Raw genomic sequence first — 19,589 nt, forward strand, 5'->3', positions numbered from 1 at the left:
TCCCATACAGCTTGGAGCCACAGCTGGCACCCTGGGGCACCCACAGTGGGCTCACCTAGCTGGGGCACCCACAGGTGCTCACCCAGCCAGGGCACCATCTGGCACCCCCAGGCCCAGCTAGGGGGTCGCCTAGGCTTCCCCACTGGGGTAGCTGTGGGGAGTGCCTGGCAGGGTTGCAGCTGGGAGGGCGACGTCTGCTGGGCACCAGTAATGTGGCCATGCTGGGGCTGCCCTGCGGCCCCTCTGCTCTCTACAGCCATGTCCAGCTACCTGTACATTGTGAAGTCCGAGGTGCCGCTGGTGATCCAGACCTTCCTCAACCTGGAGGAGAAGAGCACGTGAGTCCCTGTGTGCCTGTCTCCCCTCTCCCCCAGCCGGCCACAGACCCCTGGCCCCATGCTGGTGCCCAAAACAGCTGGGCCCTGTGTGTGGCCACACGTTGGCCATGCTCCAGCCAGCACTGGGGGTCAATGTCATGTCTAGAGGCCCCTCGGAGAGCTCGAGAGGGGAGCAGGGGCCCAGTGTGGGTGACCATAAGCCCCCCAGCTCCAGTGGGTGGAAGGGGGATGGGCCCAGTGGGAGGAGGGGGAAGGGGCAGCCAAATCCGCAGCACCCAAGCCCCCCAGCCAGGGATCCCCAACCAGGGCGTCTCCCCAGTGCAGAGAGCCCAGGCACCACATGGCCCGGGGGGGCATCAAGTGCCTCTGCCAGCCCCTGCTCCCTGGCTCCAAATAGAAGGGGATCCCTAGCAGGGCTGGGCCCAGTACCCACCCCTCGTTCCCAGGGCCAGGTTCAGTGCCCCAGCCAGCGGTAGAAGGGACGTCCTGAGGGCCCCTCGGAGAGCTCAGGTGGTAAGAAGGGGCCCAGCAGGGGCAGGAGTGACCCGAGGCCAGCGGCTTGAGCCAGCTGGGGGTGCAGGGAAGGGACACTGCTTAGGGGAAGACCGCAGTGTGGGGGGGTTGAGTTGCAGATGCTAGTCACCACTTGCAGCCAACCCCAGCTGGGCTGGACCCAGCCCCACTTCACGGGAGCCAGAGAGGGGCTTTTGCATGGGGAAACAGCCAGCCCAGGACACAGCATGACTCCTGCTATCCCAGTCCTGGGCTCTCCCCACAGCTCTGGGTGCCCCTCACTCCCGACCCGCAGCCCCTGCTAGCCCTGCTCCCGGGTGGTGCTTGTCTGGGGACTGGTGCACTTTAGGGGTCAGATGGAGCGAAAGCTGATCTGCCCCGTGATCTGCGCTAAATCTGACACACGACCTCTGAGGGAGAATGTTCCATGTGACTCCAGCCGCCTCCTCTTATCCGTTGGTCTGTCTCCTGCCCCCGGCCCTGCCCTTCTGCCTCCCCGGGCTGATCTCCTCCCCACCGTGAGGCAGGCCAGCGCTATTAGCCCCCTTTCCCGGTTGGAGAAACTGAGGCACGGCATGACACCCCTCTGCAAAACCAGCTTGCCCAGGGGATCCCAGCTTGGGACTTTCACCCAGAGGACACCTGAGCCTCCTGGTGATTGGTTTGTACCAGGCTGTGTCTGCGCCCTCCTGTCACGCTCGCAGCTCCCTTCTCTCTGCCCTGCTAGCCTGGCTCTGTCTCTCACACTCCTTCTTCGGTGCATTTCCTCTCTCCCTACTTCCTGCCTGTACCTCTCTCCTCTAGGCCTCTGCCCCCTGTCTGATCTCCGGCTTCCCCCAGGCTCAGCTGTGCCTCACGTCCTGTGGCGGCCGGGCAGATCTGGCCTCCAGCCTGTCACAGGGATTTAGCCGTATTTAGTAACTTCTATTTTAGCTTGATGCCAGAGCTGAATAAGCCTTTGGTGTCGGATTAAACCAGTGGGAATGTCCAATCCCTGCTTCCTCTTCCTGTGGGCAGAGCCAGCCCCCTGCTGGGCACACGCCTTCCCCGGGGTGTGACTCTCCATGTGGCACCGGGCCGGGGCAGCTGGCACTTCCGGGCACCAAGGGGTTAACGCGGCAGCTGGCGAGGTCGTTGCGCGTGTCACTACCACTCCAACATCCATGTCGGGTGCCAGAGCCTGTCTCCCAGTGCCTCTATCGGTTCATCCGGCTTCCCACAGGCCGGCAGAGGCACTCCATGCCCGGCACCCACGAGGCCAAAGGATGGGTCACTCCTGGCACCCTGAGCCCATCTCTCCCCTGGAAGTTAAGTGGAGACCGGCCGAACCGGAGCCGCCCAGGCCCTGAACTCTGGGTGTTTGGATCTAGATTCTTGCACAGGCACAGCATAGCGAGCGCACTGTTGGGCCTGGCAGCCACTTGCAGGCCCGATCCTGGCACTAGTCAATGCTCAGACTCCGTTCCAAACAGCTCCACGTGCGCCCAAGGACCATGCCCCACCGTCCCGCATTAGCACAAATCCCAGCATCACAGTGCTGCTTGCTCAGGGAAGGAATGGACCTGGGGGTTCTAGCCAGGGATCACTGGCTGGGGAACTCCCCACTATTTGATGTGAATGGTATCAGAGCCTGGCACTGTGAGCTCGGCTCACTGCAGTGACGAAATGCTGGATTCTGCTCTGAGCCTGGGGTGGGGCATGAGTGGCACGTCTCCTGGTGCACCAAGGGAGAGGAGAGATGAGATCCAGGCCCATGAGTCAAACTACCCACGGTGGGCGCTGCAAACCGTTCCCATGGCAACGCTGTCCCCACAACCATCGCTAGCCCTGCAAGTGGACCCAGCACTGCACTACAGTCCCCCCAGCATGGGTGCCCATCACCACAGGCCTCAGGCCTAGTTTTCAGCCCGTGGGAGAAGCCATGGGCGAGGACAACAGGAGGTTGCTCGTTCCCCACACATTCCTAGGGATCTTCTTCTGGTTTCCCCAGTGGGGCCCTGACCCAATTCCCAGGGACCGTCCTGAGCTGGAGGACCCCGAGCCAGAGACAGTCAGGTCCCATGGAGGAGCCTGGAGCCCCATCGGGGTGGGGATTAGCTGCCCATGGGGGTGAGCAAGGGGGAGCCGCAGGACAGGTCATCTAGTCCAGGCCAGGTGGATGCCCGGAGCCACAGTGGTCACTGGCACAGTCTCCGCAGAGCTGGCTCAGTGCGGCCAGGCTGAGCGCCAGGGCACGTTAAAGGTCCCAGTGTTCCCTGCACAGAATGAGCTCTGTCTCTGGCCCAGCCGGGCTCTGGCCACATCCGAGCGGGGTGGGGGAGGCAGATGTGGCTTGAGGCAGAGTACTCCCATGTGGCCACGCAGGGTTTGGCCATGTGTCTGGGCAGGGGCAGGCAGCCAGGGGCATTGCAGTTCCGGCGGGCAGCCCAGCACTCCTTCCAGAGGGCAGGGAGATGGGATAGCAGGGGGCTGCGGGTTGGGATTGAGTGGCACTGGCAGAGCTGGGGGGACCTTACACCACATTGACTTGCTCAGTTTTCCCATTCCTGGATATTAAATTGCTTAACACATGCGTTAGCTGCCCACCCCATGTGCCCATTGTGGGGGATGCTCAGGAGCAGGCAGGGTTAACCCATAACTGCCCCCCACATGGGCTCTGCTGATGCCAGGGCCTCTTGGGGAGACTTGGGACCCATGAGTTGCACTCTTAGAGTGAGTGGGTGGGAGGAGAGGGGCAGAGGGAGACTCTCCAGGCAGCAGGGCTGCAGCAGGCCCCCCAGCTGGTGCAGGGGAGGGGGCAGCTGATGGGCACAGAGAAGGAGCCAGCTGGGGTGGGGGTTGGCACAGCACGGCGGGGTCGGGCATCCAGAATCAGTCCCGGCTAGTCCTTCCCACTGAGGCAGAGGGGTTGCTAGCCCAGGCTGGGGGTGGGTATTGACCGAGGCGCCGGTGTCAGCCCCAGGGCCCCCGGCGCTGCAGGGCCTGACCCGGCCTCTTGTCTCGCAGGGACTGGTACCTGAACGGGAACTACCTGGTGATCCTCATCTCCATCACCATCATCCTGCCCCTGGCCCTGATGAAGCAGCTCGGTGAGTCACCTGCTCAGGGCCAGGTCGGGGCTGGCAGCTGTGGGGAAAAGCGTGGGGGGGGTGGGGTGCGGGGTACCCGAGAGAGGGGCCCGTCGTGCATTGTAGGTGCCCGCCCCACCCCCAGCTCTGCTGCATGGACGGATGGGCAGCACATCCCCACCCACCCCTGGCACAGCGGGACAGGCAAACGCCATGTGGGGCGAGCGGGTGGGGAGTTGAGGGGAGCTGGGATCAGAGCTGGGATGCAGCGAGGGCTGGGAGCCAGGCTGCTTCGGGCTGAGGGCGGGGCAGGAAGCGGGGAAGCGAATCTTAGGGGGGAAGGAAGGGAGATAGCAGGGAGGGGAAGTGTTTGGAGGGCAGGACCAGCCTGTGACTGGAGGAGGGAAGCGACAAGGGGCCAGTGGGGTCTGTCTCTCGCTGGGGTTGGGTGGGCGCCAGGTATCTGTGCCACCGCCCTCCATGCCGCCCCTTGCCCCACCAGGGCTCATGCCCCCACCCCACACATACACCATGCGCCTCACCCCTTGGAGCCCCATCCCCATATGCGTCTGGGCCAAGGGCAGAGTCCAGCTAGGGGACTGGAGGCAGCAGCTCGGGAAGAGTCTGATGCCCATGGCTGGTAAGTGGGGTAGCTGGTGCCCATAGCTGGATCTCTGCCCATCGCTCCCAAAGCAGACTGAGCCCTGAGGCTCCGCGCCCCAGACCTCTTGGTGCCAACCCCATGAGGGCCAAAGATGATGAGCTGGGACACACCCAGCTCTGCTCGCGCCCACCCCCTGCTCTCCTCTCTCCCCAGGCTACCTGGGCTACGCCAGCGGGTTCTCCCTCAGCTGCATGGTCTTCTTCCTCATCTCGGTGAGTCTGCCAGGGCCCTGGGGAGCACCAGTTCCCCCGAGAAGGGCCAGCAGGCCGGACGTGCCTAGCCCCTGCCGTGCTGCGGGAACAGCAGCGCCTGCTCTCTCGAGGGGCACACGCCCTGACCTGGGCATGGCTGGAGCTTCCCCTGCGTATCTCATGCGGCCACTGAGCTGCTCCGGATTCCAGCTCCCTGGGACTCCCTGGAGGTTCGGGGGGAAGCCCCACGATTGCCCCCCCCCACGGGGTTATCCCTCTGTACAAGGACCTGGGATGTGGGGACTGGCCCTGACTGACGGGGGGGCACTTTTTCCTGAGCCATTCGGGCTGGCTCACACCTTGCTCCTCATCCTGGGTGGCCTGGCCGGAGCTCGGGATGCTGCTGCTGCTGGGGAGGGATCGGGAGCACAGGGGCCACACGAAGGGCCTGACTCTGAGTGATGGGCTCTGCAGGCTGAGGTGGGAGATAGGGGGCTCAGTGCATGAGGAGCCTGGTGTGATCTCAGCCCTGGCATGAGGAGCTGCACACCTGTCATGCGGGCGCTGAGTGCCACGCCTCTGTCTGGTGGGGGGGGGGCCGGCTGCGGCTACACGTGGGCAGAGAGCAGCCGCTCTCCCCTCACCAGGGTCCCTGGGGCAGCTGCACGGCCTGCCAGCTCTGGGGAGCTGGGTTTAAAGCTGGCGTAGCTCCCTGGTGAAATGTGCCTTTTCTAGCGGCCAAATGGCTCCATTCTGCAATAGCTGAAACACTGCAAACTCCACTTTGGAGGGGCCCTGGCCTGGCGTAGGAGGGGGCTGCGGGTCAGGAGTGAGGAGGACAAGCAGAGCTTGGAGGAGCCCAGGGCTGGGAGCCCAGAACCCTCTGTTCCCGTTGGCCCTGTGCTGGGGGTTGCTAGTGACTCCAGCAGAGGTAGGACAGGGCCTGGTGGCTCAGCGCTCGCTCCCGCGGCTGCCCAGGGCTCCAGACACCAGCTGGGGACTCTAGGTCTCTGCTCTGGGCTGCGGAGAAGGGATGGGACCTGCTGGGCTTGTCATGGCTGCTCGTGGCCCCAGACAGGGACCCTGGCCTGGCAAGGGACTGGTTTATTTCTGGTTGAAGAAGCCTAGGCCCGGGTGGAGGGGTGGGCGAGCGGCTGCCGGAGAGCGCTGAGCTTTCAGGGACAGCAGAACACACGGAGAGGTTCATGCCCGCGCACAAAGGCCCACACACCCATGGCCGCGCACAAAGGCACACGGAGAGGCACACACAACGCGCCAGATATGAGAATTCTCTGCCCATCACCAAACCCTGCTGTGACGTCAGGCCCTGGAAGGGCCGAGCGGTTACAAAGACTTTGTGGGGTTTCCGTTGCTCGTCTCGCAGGCAGGTGGGTTTGGCTCCAGTGCCCACAATCTGAGACCGGTGCCCCCAGTTCAAGGCGGGAGCAGGGGTTTCCGGCAGGGCAGAGAAGGACCCTGAGGGTTGGACCAGGAAGGCCTGGCTGGGTCAGTCAGTGATGCAGGGGGATGGGCCGCTCTCCCCTGCCCCTTTATTTCCCCCTCATGCTTGGGCAGCACCCGTCTCCTTCGCAGCCTTTCCTCCCAGGTTCAGAGTTGGGGCTGAGCCACTGTGGGGCCGTGGGCGACACTGGCAGGGCCGGGCCCTGACCAGGTTTTCCGCCCCATCCCTGCCCAGGTCATCTACAAGAAGTTCCAGATCCCCTGCCCCCTCCCTGAGCAGGATGGCAATGGCACACGCAACCTCAGCAACGCCCAGGGCAGCACCAGCGACTATCAGAATGGCTACCCGGTCCTCCAGCCAGCTGCTGCCGGGGCCGCCTGCTCTGCCAGCCTCTTCACACTCAACTCCCAGGTACCACCCGCGCCAGGTCACACCGCAGGCCAGCCAGGATCCCATTGGAGCCCTGCTCTGGGTGCGGGTGTGTCCCGGGAATGCTATGGCCATGCCCCAGCCCTGCCACTGACCCTGCTGCCATCTGGCCAAGCCCAAGGACCACTAACCATGCCTCAAGCCCCCAAAATGGCAGGACTGGCTCCCAAGCCGTGAGACTTCACAAAATCCCCTGGCTTTTCCCTTCGCCTCGGGGCATCTGTGCCATCAGGTTGTGCTTGGGCCACTTTTCCTCTGGACCCAGAGATGCTCTTTATTTAAAATGCGCACTGAGCTTCTCCCCGGCTCATGTTCCTCCAGGAGCTGGGGCTTGGTGGGACCCAAACTCAACTGGTGGGAGCCGGCAGTTCTGCACTGGAGGTTGTGAGCCCGGCACCCTCCCCTGGGCCCTCTTGGCCACTCCACTCCCATCCTCCCCATTCATTCCACCACTGGGTCATGCCCAGCTGCAGGGACCCAGGCCAGGGGCGCTGGGCATCTGGGGTGCTCTGGGTAGCTCTTTGTAGCCGGTGCCCTGCACCGTTATCCATCAGCCCTGCCCCACTGACCCTTGGTGTGTCCTGCAGACAGCCTACACCATCCCCATCATGGCGTTTGCCTTCGTGTGCCACCCCGAGGTGCTGCCCATCTACACGGAGCTGAAGGAGTGAGTCCTGGGGGGCCGGGATGTGGTGGGGCAAAGGCGGAGAAGGAGGCGGCCCCGGGACCCTGCCCCATTGCTCCCTAGAGGAGCCTGAGCTAGTGTCGCTCAGCCCTGGGGGGGTAGCTCCGTGGTAAGCACAGGGGCGACTCCAGGTATATGTCAACGTGGCAAGGATCCATGCCCAGATGGGCCCCCACCCCTTATGGCTGGACCATTTACCCCAGCCAGGGGCCCCATTGCTGCCCTGGGACTCCCAGATCTGGGTTCTGCTCCAGCGGGTTCTGGTGCCACCCCTGCCTCATTGCCCAGAGCGACTTGCCCTCTGACTTGTGGCACCTGGAGCCCAGGCACGGGGCCACGTGGGGCACTCCCAGACGTTCTGGGGACCCTTGATCCATGCCAGCTCTGCAGCTCACGCCCTCACCTTGCCGGCCTCATGGCTGACAGGCCCACGTGGGGCAGGGACCACCCACCATTCGCCTGCCCCTTTCTACAGCAGGGCCAGTAGTGGGAGTAGCTCCTGCCTCCCGTCCTGTCTCTGTGTCAGGCTGGCACCCTCTCCTGGCACCGGAGAGCCCTGCTTTCAATGAGGGTGGCTACTCGGACAGCTGAGATGCCCGCAGGACACAGCCTGCAAGGAGCCCTCTGACGCTTGGTACTCCAGGGGTAGGGAGGGCGATGGGGTGCTGCTCCCCAGCCAAGCCTGCTGGGGCCCATCCGTTCTGGGCTGCCAGGCACCAGCTGGCGCCACGGGGTTTGCCCCAGAAACGTGCCTCTCCCTCGCCAGTGCCAAGCAAGAGGGACCCAGCTTAGCAGCCTGGAAAGGCCTCAGGACTGAGAGCTTGGCTCCGCGGCCGGAGCAGGGTGAGCCCAGCCCACGCGGGTGGCGGCTGCTGGCAGCCGGCGAGTCTAACCCTGCCTGCTGTGGGCATCCCGCAGCCCCTCCAAGAAGAAGATGCAGGGCATCTCGAACATCTCCATCGCCGTCATGTATGTCATGTACTTCCTGGCTGCCCTCTTTGGCTACCTCACATTCTACGGTGAGTGCCCACCACCACCCCACCCCCCCGGCAAGACGATCCCCGCTCCCCCCCCCCCATCACTAGCCCCAGAGGGACCCAGCCGGCACCTGCCAAAACTGGGTTACTGGCTCCATTGGCTGCCTGGGAGCCATGTGGCTCATGCAATGGGGAAGCCCTCTCCTGCCAAGGTTCTCCCAGACCCAGCCATGGCAGGAGCCATGGGACTCATGGCTATGGGGCTGCCCTCTCCCGCCCAGGTACCACCAGACCCAGCCATGGCAGGAGCCATGGGGCTCATGGTATGGGGCAGCCGTCTCCTGCCCAGGTACCTCCAGACCCAGCTGTGGCGGGGCCCCTCCAGTGCAATCCACCCAGCGAAGTCATGTTGCTGGGCTCCAAGTCTCTAGGGCTGACCGGTGCCGCTGTCACGCACCAACCCAATGCCTCTCCAGGCCATTGCAGAGCCATGTTGGCTGGTTTCCCCATGGGACAAGTCTCCCCGTGGGCCAGCGGGATGAGCGGGGCTCGCCCTGGGTGAGACTGAAACAGGTTGTGTCCTGCAGGCCGGGTGGAGTCGGAGCTGCTGCACACCTACAGCTACGTGGACCCCTTCGACGTGCTGATTCTGTGCGTGCGTGTGGCAGTGCTGACCGCCGTGACGCTGACCGTGCCCATCGTCCTATTCCCAGTAGGTGATGCCACCCGCCAGCCGCAGGGGTGGGTGAGGGGACAGGGCCTTTCCCCCACCATCAGAGGTTCTGGCTCCCTGTGCAGTGCCCCACACTGGGGAACACTGGCGCCATGGTCTCAGGCCCCTCACGGCTTCAGTTGGCACAGGCTGGCCGCTTGTGGGTAGTGCCAGCAGAGGCTGGATGGGCCTTGGCAACTGAGGGCAGCCCAGTGTGGAGCCCTGGCACCGCGTGGTCCTTGTCGGGCCTGGGGTTTCTCTGGCTGGGCCTGGCCCTGCATGGGCCGTGGTGAGCACGGGAGGGACACGACAGCAGCAGGAAATGGATGTTTATACAAACTGCAGGAAGGGAGTTATGGGGGCCAGCCAGGGACTGGGGCGAGAGGGGCCCAGGGACCACAGTGATGGGCACCATACCACAGGTTGGCCCTCGCGGGTGTGGGGCAAGTGGGGCCCAGAGGCCATGGTGATGGGCACCATACTACAGGGAGTCCATGGCGGGTGTGGTGGGCCCAGAGCAGACTGGGCTCTGGAAAGGGAACTGGCTGTGGGCCCAACGCTGGGAATGCAATCTGACCCTCTCCCCACTAGGTGCGCCGCGCCATCCAGCAGATGCTCTTCCAAGGCAAGGACTTCAGTTGGGTCCGTCACACGGCGATCGCTGTGGTCCTGCTGAGCACCATCAACCTGCTGGTCATCTTTGCCCCCTCCATCCTCGGCATCTTCGGCCTGATTGGTGAGTCCTGGCGCGTACTGCCTGAGCCACCCCCACGGCGCTGCAGGGAGCCCGGCACTGCAGGGAGCCCAGCACTCCCCACACTGGCACCCTGTAGGCTGGGAAATAGTGTCTGGTCTGTCGTACCAGATTCCCAGCCCCCCGGCCCGTGAAATCCACTGCTCCTCCCCAGCAGAAGGGTAGTCTCCCATGCACACTGCCCCCTGCTGGCCTGCCTCAGCCCTGGGCTGCAGGGACCTGTACAAACACGGCTCGGCCACACAAGGGAAGGAGTGCCGGTGGGGAAACTGAGGCACTGAGCGTCCTTTGCCTAAGGCCACAGAGTGAGTCAGTAGCAGTTCTGGGATCGGACCCCAGTGGTGAGGGAGTTCAGTCTCCACAGCCTGCTACAGGGGAGGCAGCATTGCCTACTGGTTAGGGCTGGCCTAGCAATCTGGGCAACCTCAGCTAGGTCATATCCCCTCTCTGTGCTTCAGTGTCCCCTCCCAGCCTGGGGCTGTCTGCTCCATTCCCTGCTCAGCCCACGATCTCTGCCCCACAGTACTATCAGTACAGCATTGGTCCCTGCTTCAACTGAGCTCCCCCAACTCCTCTCAGGAGTGGCCCAGACAGACAAAAGGCCCCCCTCCCTTTGCTACTCCCCTCTGATCATTGTAACCACAGGATTTAAATGCGGCACCAGCTGCTCTCTCTTGTCCCTGGACTCTGGAGTCCCGGCTTGTCCACTGTGTTAGCTCAAAGCCCAGGGCTCAAGGCTGAAGCCTGGGGGCTTCTCTTTGTTTGCAGTTTGGGTGTTTTTTTAATTCCTGTTCTGCCTCTGCACTCATCATGCCAGATCTGTTCCTAGTATCGGGGGTAGCCGTGTTAGTCTGTATCCACAAAACCGATGAGGAGTCCGGTGGCACCTTAAAAACTAACAGATTTATTTGGGCATAAGCTTTCATGGGTAAAAAACCCACTTCTTTGGACTCCTCATTAGATCTGTTCCTGGGATCCCTGGCTGGCCACAGGGCAAGGCTGGCACCTGGGGATTGTGCCAGGGTGGCTAGTCCCACTGTTTCCAAGGATGCCAATAGAGGGGGGAGGTTTGGATCTAGCCAGGTGTGGGGCTTGGCTTGGGGTCAGGTGGTTGTGGGGGGCTGGGAGCTGCTGGCTGCTCCCCCGCGCCTCAGTACCCATTCTCTCCTGATGTTCTCCAGGTGCCACGTCAGCCCCCTGCCTCATCTTCATCTTCCCGGCCATCTTCTACATTCGCATCGTACCCAAGGACAAGGAGCCCCCGAAGTCCACCCCCAAGATCCTGGTACATCCTCTTCAGCCAAGCTGACTGTTGGGGGGAATCGTGCCGCTAATGGGCACTGCATGGGGATGATTTAGTTGGGGATTGGTCCTGCTTTGAGCAGGGGGTTGGACTAGATGACCTCCTGAGGTCCCTTCCAGCCCTGATATTCTAGGATTCTATGCAGAGGGTGGCCCTGGGCCAGCATTGACTCTGCTTTTGGGGCCCCCTCCAGAGGTCTCCCGCCCAACTCTCAGGGGTGCTTGGTGCTGACCCCCACACTGAGAGGCCATAGGACCAGCAGGGCAATCGGCACAGCTGAGGTCATGCCTCCCTGCCAGTGTGTTTCAAATCAGTCACCTAACATTAATAGCTATCAATATTCTGAAAACAATGGCCTTAATTTCCAGAGTCCTCCCCTCTGTGTGTATGGGGGGGCACAATTTTAGGGGGAACCACAAATCCCTTGCACTTTGCAGAGGGTTGGCTCTCACTTTAGAAGCAAGGAGGCGCATTTATAGCATGGGAGGCTCCTCAGATGTCACGAGGATACAACCCACGAGTCCTGAATCTGAGACCATCACCACTAACCACTAGATCCCACTCCCCTCCCACAGCCAGGGATAGAACCTAAGTTCCCTCTAAGCTGCACAGCTGTGCATCAGGCTATTAAGGGCCACGCAGGCACGCAGCGGGGAGAGGCACCTCTCATCTGGCCCCGGACTGCTGTGGCAAGAGAGGGCTGGGGGGAGTCGAGTCCTCTCTCCCCAGGGCAGCCTGCACCCCAACCTCCTCATCCCCAGCCCCATCCCAGAGCCCGCACCCCCAGCCGGAGCCCTCACGCCCCCACACATACCAACCCTCTGCCCCAACTCTGAGCCCCATCCCAAACCCCTCATGCCCAGCCCCACCCCAGAGCCTGCACCCCCAGCCAGAGCCCTCACCCCCTGCAATCCAACCCCCTGCCCCAGCGCTGAGCCCCCTCCCACACTCTGAACCCCTCTGCCCCAACCCGCCACACATCACCTCCAAATATGCACATAACAACATTCATTCCACACATGGACGTAAAAAACATAGAGGGACCATTGGATAGAACACAGGAGTCCTGAATCTCAGCCACACCACCACCACTAAGCCACACTCCCTCCCAGAGCTGGGGATAGAACCTAGGAATCCTGGCGCCTAACCCCGGCTCTAACCACTGGACCTCGGGAGGAAAGGGCCTGCAGAAGAAAGGGAGATAGTTATAACAATTAAGTTTGGGCCGGGGGGGAGGGGATGAGCTGTGTGTCTGAGGGGCATGGGTGGGTGTGGTCAGGTGCAGAGCTGTGTGTCTGAAGGTTACAGGGGGCGATGTCAGGGGTGGAGCTGTGTGTTTGGGGATGCAGGTGGGTGGTGTCGAGGGTGGAGCTGTGCATCTGAGGGGCATGGTTGGGGCGGAGTTGTGTTTCTGAGGGGCACAGTCGGGTGGGGTTGAGGTCAGAGCTGTGTGTCTGGGGAGAGTGGGTGGGTGAGCTTGGGGGCAGAGCTGTGTGTCTGGGGAGCGCGGGTGGGCAGGGTTGGGGCGGAGCTGTGTGTCTGAGGGGCACGGGTGGGTGAGGTTGGGGGCGGAGCTGTGTGTCTGGGGAGAGCGGGTGGGTGAGCTTGGGGGCGGAGCTGTGTGTCTGGTGAGAGCGGGTGGGTGAGGTTGGGGCGGAGCTGTGGGTCTGGGGAGAGCGGGTGGGTGATGTTGGGGGTGGAGCTGTGTGTCTGGAGAGCGCGGGTGGGTGATGTTGGGGCGGAGCTGTGGGTCTGGGGAGAGCGGGTGGGTGATGTTGGGGGCGGAGCTGTGGGTCTGGGGAGCGCGTGTGGGTGAGGTTGGGGGTGGAGCTGTGTGTCTGGGGAGCGCGGGTGGGTGAGTTTAGGGGCAGAGCTGTGTGTCTGGTGAGAGCGGGTGGGTGAGGTGGGGGTGGAGCTGTGTGTCTGGGGAGCGCGGGTGGGTGAGCTTGGGGGCAGAGCTGTGTGTCTGGGGAGCGCGGGTGGGTGATGTTGGGGCGGAGCTGTGTGTCTGGGGAGAGCGGGTGGGTGAGGTTGGGGGTGGAGCTGTGTGTCTGGGGAGCGCGGGTGGGTGATGTTGGGGCGGAGCTGTGTGTCTGGGGAGAGCGGGTGGGTGAGGTTGGGGTGGAGCTGTGTGTCTGGGAAGCACAGGTGGGTGAGGTTGGGGGTGGAGCTGTGTATCTGGGGAGAGCGGGTGGGTGAGGTTGGGGGCGGAGCTGTGTGTCTGGGGAGCGCGGGTGGGTGACATTGGGGCGGAGCTGTGTGTCTGGGGAGAGCGGGTGGGTGAGGTTGGGGGCGGAGCTGTGTGTCTGAGGGGCACGGGTGGGTGAGGTTGGGGGTGGAGCTGTGTGTCTGGGGAGCGCGGGTGGGTGACATTGGGGCGGAGCTGTGTGTCTGGAGAGCGCGGGTGGGTGATGTTGGGGCGGAGCTGTGGGTCTGGGGAGCGCGGGTGGGTGAGGTTGGGGCAGAGCTGTGTGTCTGGAGAGCGCGGGTGGGTGATGTTGGGGCGGAGCTGTGGGTCTGGGGAGCGCGGGTGGGTGAGGTTGGGGGCGGAGCTGTGTGTCTGAGGGGCACGGGTGGGTGAGGTTGGGGGTGGAGCTGTGTGTCTGAGGGGCACGGGTGGGTGAGGTTGGGGGTGGAGCTGTGTGTCTGGGGAGAGCGGGTGGGTGAGGTTGGGGGCGGAGCTGTGTGTCTGAGGGGCACGGGTGGGTGAGGTTGGGGGTGGAGCTGTGTGTCTGGGGAGCGCGGGTGGGTGACATTGGGGCGGAGCTGTGTGTCTGGAGAGCGCGGGTGGGTGATGTTGGGGCGGAGCTGTGGGTCTGGGGAGCGCGGGTGGGTGAGGTTGGGGGCGGAGCTGTGTGTCTGGTGAGAGCGGGTGGGTGAGGTTGGGGCGGAGCTGTGTGTCTGGGGAGAGCGGGTGGGTGAGTTTAGGGGCAGAGCTGTGTGTCTGGGGAGCGCGGGTGGGTGATGTTGGGGCGGAGCTGTGTGTCTGGGAAGAGTGGGTGGGTGAGCTTGGGGGTGGAGCTGTGTGTCTGGGGAGCGCGGGTGGGTGATGTTGGGGCGGAGCTGTGGGTCTGGGGAGAGCGGGTGGGTGTGCTTGGGGGTGGAGCTGTGTGTCTGGGGAGAGCGGGTGGGTGAGGTTGGGTCGGAGCTGTGGGTCTGGGGAGCGCGGGTGGGTGAGGTTGGGGGCGGAGCTGTGTGTCTGGGGAGCGCGGGTGGGTGATGTTGGGGCGGAGCTGTGTGTCTGGGGAGAGCGGGTGGGTGAGTTTAGGGGCAGAGCTGTGTGTCTGGGGAGCGCGGGTGGGTGACATTGGGGCGGAGCTGTGTGTCTGGGGAGAGCGGGTGGGTGAGGTTGGGGGTGGAGCTGTGTGTCAGAGGGGCAGAGGTGGGCTGGGTTGAGGTCAGAGCTCTGTGTCTGAGGGGCAGAGGTGGGCAAGGTTGAGGGTTGAGCTGTGTCTGAGGGGCTCTGGGTAGGTGAGGTTGGGGGTGGAGTTCTGTGTCTGAGGGGTGGAGTGGGCGGGGTCAGATGTCTGGACCTGTGCCCGGTGGGCCGAGCCCGCCCTGGGGCTGATGTCTCCTGCCTGCTGTCTCCTCCCTTGCAGGCTGCCGGCTTCGCGGGCCTTGGCGTGCTCTTCATGGTCATGAGTCTCAGCTTCATCATCAGCGACTGGGCGATGGGTGGCGGCAAGAGCGGGGGCAGCCACTAAGAGGGCAACAGGAGGCACCCTCCTGCCCCCGCCCCACACCCTGGGAGATGGGGCTGACTGAGCCATGCTCCCCTGCCCCTGTCCTGCTGCTAGTACTGTCCAGCGACCCGGACCTCACCACTGCCGAACCAGGGATGCACCCGCAGCCCTGTGGCACTACTGGGATTTTCCCAGCGCAGGCGAGCCAGCCCTTCGCAGCCAATGAATGTAGCATGGGGGGGGGCGAGCAATCCGTGGGCCTGGCTGGGCTGGGCCAGTCCGGCCGGGGAGCTTCAAGTGCCAGAAGGAGGAGAAGCAGGTCTAATGGTTGTAGCATGGGAGTGGGCTCTATTCCCAGCTCTGCCCTTGTCCGGCTAGGTGAGCTTGCCTCAGTTTTCCCATCTGTAAAATGGGGCTGCTACTTCCCTACCTCACTGGGGGCTGGCGGCGAGACGGAGCCGCTCCATGCACATGTGGAGCAGCCAGAAGCCCCCCGATGGCGGTGCCAGCGAGGCAGTCAGAGGATTGTTCCAGGGGGGCAGGAAACAGGAAGCGAGTGCTGCCAAGTGGGAAGTGACGCAGACAGAGGGCACGTCCTGTCAGGGAGCAGCTTGGCAGCGAAAAAGAAACGAAATGGGGCAGGGTGTAGTGCTGTCCCGTCCTGTGCCTCAGTTTCTTTTTCCCTGCCGGGACACAGGGCCAAACACGCCCTTCCGAAGCCCCTTTTCCTGTTGAGTGTGTGGGGGGGGTCCCACGCTCTGTGAGGCAGCGGCAGAGTTGTGCTAAGCCCGCAGCCATGATCTCACACCTGCCAAGGAGGGTGGCATTTGGGGTGAACTGAAGGGCAGGGACACCCTGCACTGGAGGGAGCAGGGCCTTGGCATATCTAACCTTGGCCCGTGTGGGTGGAGGGTCCAATGCCAGCCCTGGTATGCCCCCCCCCATCTGCTATCACAAAGGGGGCCTTGCCCGCTGCCTGGATCAGCTCCCTGCCCCACAGCACTGAGAGACATGGCCCAACCGTGCCCCCTTCTCAGGAGGGCCTTCCCCACTGGCTGGCAGAGGGTGCCCCACTGAGAGTTGGCAGTGTGTGCTGGGAATTGTGGCCCTGCCATTGAGCCTGTATAGAAACTAAACAATCCCTAAAAATTGATTTGCTGCTAATGGAAATAGTTTAGGAGAACCTACATTAATTTATATTGTATATGTGTACACACACACATACACACACACACACGCGCGCGTACACACATACTGTTGTTATTGTGTTACTGACCTTGCGGTTAGTGATTTCCATAGGGTGCCCATCCCATGCAGACCGTGTCAGTGCTGGGAGGGTCCAGTGAAATTGTGTTTGGTTGGCTGCTGTCTTCAATTTGGGATGCCCCCTCGTTACTGCTTGTGGTGGGCATGAGGAGAATCAGTTCACCATGGGCCTCTCGTTTTGTCTTCCCACCCGGCCAGTTCGCTGGGGTGAAGCCAAACCTGGGGGCGCCGGCAGCGTGCACCTGTTTAATATCTTCTGCCCCCCCTTTGGACAGGTCTTGTCCACCTCTCTGACCTGTGGTCCCATCAGACTTCAGCCCAAACCAAAGATGGCTCCCAGCCCTCTCCACATGCTATGGTCATGGGTCCCTCTTCCTCAGGGTCTGGCTGGCTGAGGGGCAGGACATGGGCAGAAGAAGCCACCCTGGATGTGGCCTCCTCCCAGACCCACAGCAGGGGCTGTTCTTGGTGCCTTGGAGTGGGGAGACCTGCAGAGCTCCCTAGCTAGCTGTGGGTGGGGGTCCCCAGGCAGTGAGGGGGCCTCCTGGCCTAGCTGCTAGTGAGAGTTTGACCGCGCGAGCCCTAACGCCGTGGGAACCACGTGATGGCTTTGATTTCCCCAAAGGGAGAGGCCGCGTCACTCTGAACTTTTCCTGTGTGAACCTGAGTAGTCCCGGCAGCAGGGTCCTGGTTATACTGGCTGTTGCTGGGCTGGACTGGAAAGTGAGCTGGTAGAGGTGCCTAGATTGTAGTTAGAGGAAAAACCCATGCAGAGTCACAGCTCACCACCCAGCTACTGAGGGGCTGGGCCTGTGTTCGCCCTCGATCCTGGCCTAAGGGGGCAGGCTGCCTGGGTATGTGAGGGTCACTCATGGAGGGGTGAAGGCAGCAGCGTTGTGTCTGTGTTGGCTGGCAGGGAACCCAGGTGGGGCTCCAGAATGGGCACCCCTCTGAGAGGAGTTTCTGGAGGCTGGGGTTCAGCTAGGAGAACTGAGGCAGGTTTTTCTGGACTCCCCCAGGTGCCTGGGCTTCTTTGACAATGCTCTTCAGACCTCCCCAGGGGTGGGGTGCTTCCCCAAGGGCCTCTCCTGCTGTCCTGCCCGCCCAGTTGGCTCCCCCAGCCCTGAAGCCAGAGCTAGGGGTCCAGCAGGGTGAACCAGCTGCCTTCTTGGGTATACAGCCTCTGCGGTGCTGATGCTGTGGGGCGCATGGGGTTCCTGCCTGAGGCCTCCCCGGGCCCGGCTGCAGTGTCACACCCTCAGTGGTCAGGGCACCCATGGACACAGGGGGCTGTTTGTGGCCGCTGTGACTCAGGGACGTCCCAAACCAAGGCACAGCCGCTCCCCCAGGGCCCAGCCAGGGCTCTCTCCCGGGTTTGGCCAAGCAGAGGAGGGTCCCTGGGCTGGAGCGAGACCCATTCATGTCCTGTGGGGGGGCAGCCCTAATGGCTGGGGGCAGACGAGGGTGATCAGTGAGGAGGAAGGGTCAGGGTGGGTGTGTATGTAACCCATATGCCTCCTGGGTGTTGTGCTCTGTCCCCTCTCGTGGTACAGAGACCACTTAGAGATTAGTGAGTCTGCTACAGCTGTAGCTCAGAGGCACGTGGCTTTTAGCTGACACAGTAGAGGCTCATACACTAAGCTCCAGAGGTCCCAGGTTCCATCCCGCCTGCCAATGACTGGGGTCTTGTACATGTACACGAGGGGGGGCAGGGCCCATGGGGGGAGCTGGTGATGTGCTGGCAGGTTCCATTCTGAAGGACAGGGAACACCCTGGGCAGCAGAGGAACGTGGGGCTTGATCTCCCGAACAGAGAACACCGGTGGCTCAGCCCACGGCAACGTAGGGCCCAGACACCAAGGTGACGGGCACCAAATACCTATGCAGTGTAATGAGTCATGGTCTACGGGATGATGCTGCCCCCTGCAGCCCAGGGTCGTCATTGCCTTCAATGCATCCAATGAAGTGACCTGTAGCTCACGAAAGCTTATGCTCAAATAAATTTGTTAGTCTCTAAGGTGCCACAAGTCCTCCTTTTCTTTTTGCGAATACAGACTAACACGGCTGCTACTCTGAAACTTGCCTTCAGGCAGGCTCTAGCTCCCAGCATGACTGGGTGGTTTGGGTGTGTCAATTGCCCCTCGGTGAGCCGAGGGAGGTCCTGGGGGCGACCCCCCGCACCTGTGCCCTGGGAGATACCTGCCCTGTAAGCCAAAGAGCAATTGGAGAGCAGGTCGGGAGCGCCCCACACGAGCTGGGGGACATGGGGAGAACAGGCCTATGTTGATGTGCAAAAAGGCGATGCTGGGGGTGCACTAATGTATTCGGATGGCAGAGGACATGGGGGTTGAGGGCTGGGGAAGGAACAGCACCCCTCCCTCTGTGCCCTCCCCCTCATGCCCCAGTTATCGGGGGGTGGGTGGGCACGTGTAGGGCACCCGGCCCACAGCTGCCAGCAGGATGGCCCTTCTACCCCACGAGTGCAACCCCTGCTCTCCCACTAATGCAGGGCCAATGGCAGGCCTGTAGAGGGTGCTCTGCCCATGCACTGCAGCCTCTACCCAGCACCCACCCGGCACAATGGAAAGATGCCCACAGACGTCAGGGACGCAGGATCGGGCCTGAAGCCGGTGCATTATGCGCCACCACGTCCCCTCCACAAGGGGTGAGCAGAGCATCTCCCCACCCTCCCCCCACCCCTGCCCCTGCCATCCACCGCTGGGGAAGTGGGCCAGGGTGCAGATTCCCACCCTGTGCTAAACCCTCCCTGCAGCCTTGTGCTAACACTGTCTGACTACCTGCCAGCCCGCTGCTCCAGCCCGCAGCACCCCCCAGCCACCCGCCTGCCCCCATCATTCCTCTGGGCGCCACATGCCCAGGAACCTCTAGGGCACGCCAAAAAACGAGCGGTCGCCTCCCAGGCTCCATCTGCTGCGTGACAGGCACCCTATGAATTCGGTGGGCTGCGGGTAGGGGATGTGCTGGGACACACACGGCGAGGGGTATTTTTGACAACCCTCTGATTGCAAGCGAAATTAAGCAACGCACCATTTCTTGGGGTTGACTAAGTGCAAATGAAGTAACTCAGAGATGTATTTTTGTATTGGGGTGCAGGAAGCTGGACAGCTTTGTGTCAATACTGTATATAAAAGTTGGGGTTTCTAAGGTGCGCTGTGTGGCTCTTAGTAGCTCTGTATAGTGGATTATATACGTAGTCAGTGGAGAGGGACCACTCTACCAGATGACCTGCCTACGCCGCAGAGAACTGACCACGAGATTGGGCCATTCCACAGGCCGGTGGCCACTGTGACATTGGCTAGGGGGACGTCTCCAGATGTCGCTGTGCCGATGTTAAACTGTCTCCCAGTAGCCCGTAGAGGCTCTCCATCAGATCAGGGCCCTAGTGAAGAGTGGGGAGGGCTAGGCAGTTGCAAAGCTAAAGGGTGTTTTAAGTCAGCTTTATAAGGGCCCGATCCTGCGAGGTGCTGAGCGCCAGCCCGGCAGGGGCAGGCGTTGCAATCAGTGGGTGCTACTTGCCTCCCGGG

General features: G+C 62.6%; 1 protein-coding gene across 3 annotated transcripts in view; it reads left to right on the forward strand.

Annotated features, from left to right (window-relative positions):
• Positions 1 to 18,065, forward strand: part of SLC38A3 (solute carrier family 38 member 3) — a 74,607-nt gene extending 56,542 nt beyond the window's left edge. For 2 of the 3 annotated variants that reach the window (XM_073352598.1, XM_073352600.1), the window contains 10 exons: positions 257 to 338; positions 3,858 to 3,940; positions 4,737 to 4,795; positions 6,471 to 6,647; positions 7,253 to 7,332; positions 8,269 to 8,369; positions 8,915 to 9,039; positions 9,631 to 9,775; positions 10,975 to 11,078; positions 14,696 to 18,065. In XM_073352598.1, coding sequence (XP_073208699.1) covers positions 257 to 338; positions 3,858 to 3,940; positions 4,737 to 4,795; positions 6,471 to 6,647; positions 7,253 to 7,332; positions 8,269 to 8,369; positions 8,915 to 9,039; positions 9,631 to 9,775; positions 10,975 to 11,078; positions 14,696 to 14,800 — 1,061 coding nt within the window. In that variant the 3' untranslated portion in view covers positions 14,801 to 18,065. Of the gene's footprint in view, positions 1 to 256; positions 339 to 3,857; positions 3,941 to 4,736; positions 4,796 to 6,470; positions 6,648 to 7,252; positions 7,333 to 8,116; positions 8,370 to 8,914; positions 9,040 to 9,630; positions 9,776 to 10,974; positions 11,079 to 14,695 lie in introns of those variants that run through there. The other variant, XR_012159893.1, reaches the window with a different exon arrangement.
• Positions 18,066 to 19,589: the final 1,524 nt, after the last annotated feature.

The sequence above is a fragment of the Lepidochelys kempii genome, chromosome 7, assembly GCF_965140265.1.
Source record: "Lepidochelys kempii isolate rLepKem1 chromosome 7, rLepKem1.hap2, whole genome shotgun sequence".
Classification (NCBI taxonomy): Eukaryota; Metazoa; Chordata; order Testudines; family Cheloniidae; genus Lepidochelys; species Lepidochelys kempii.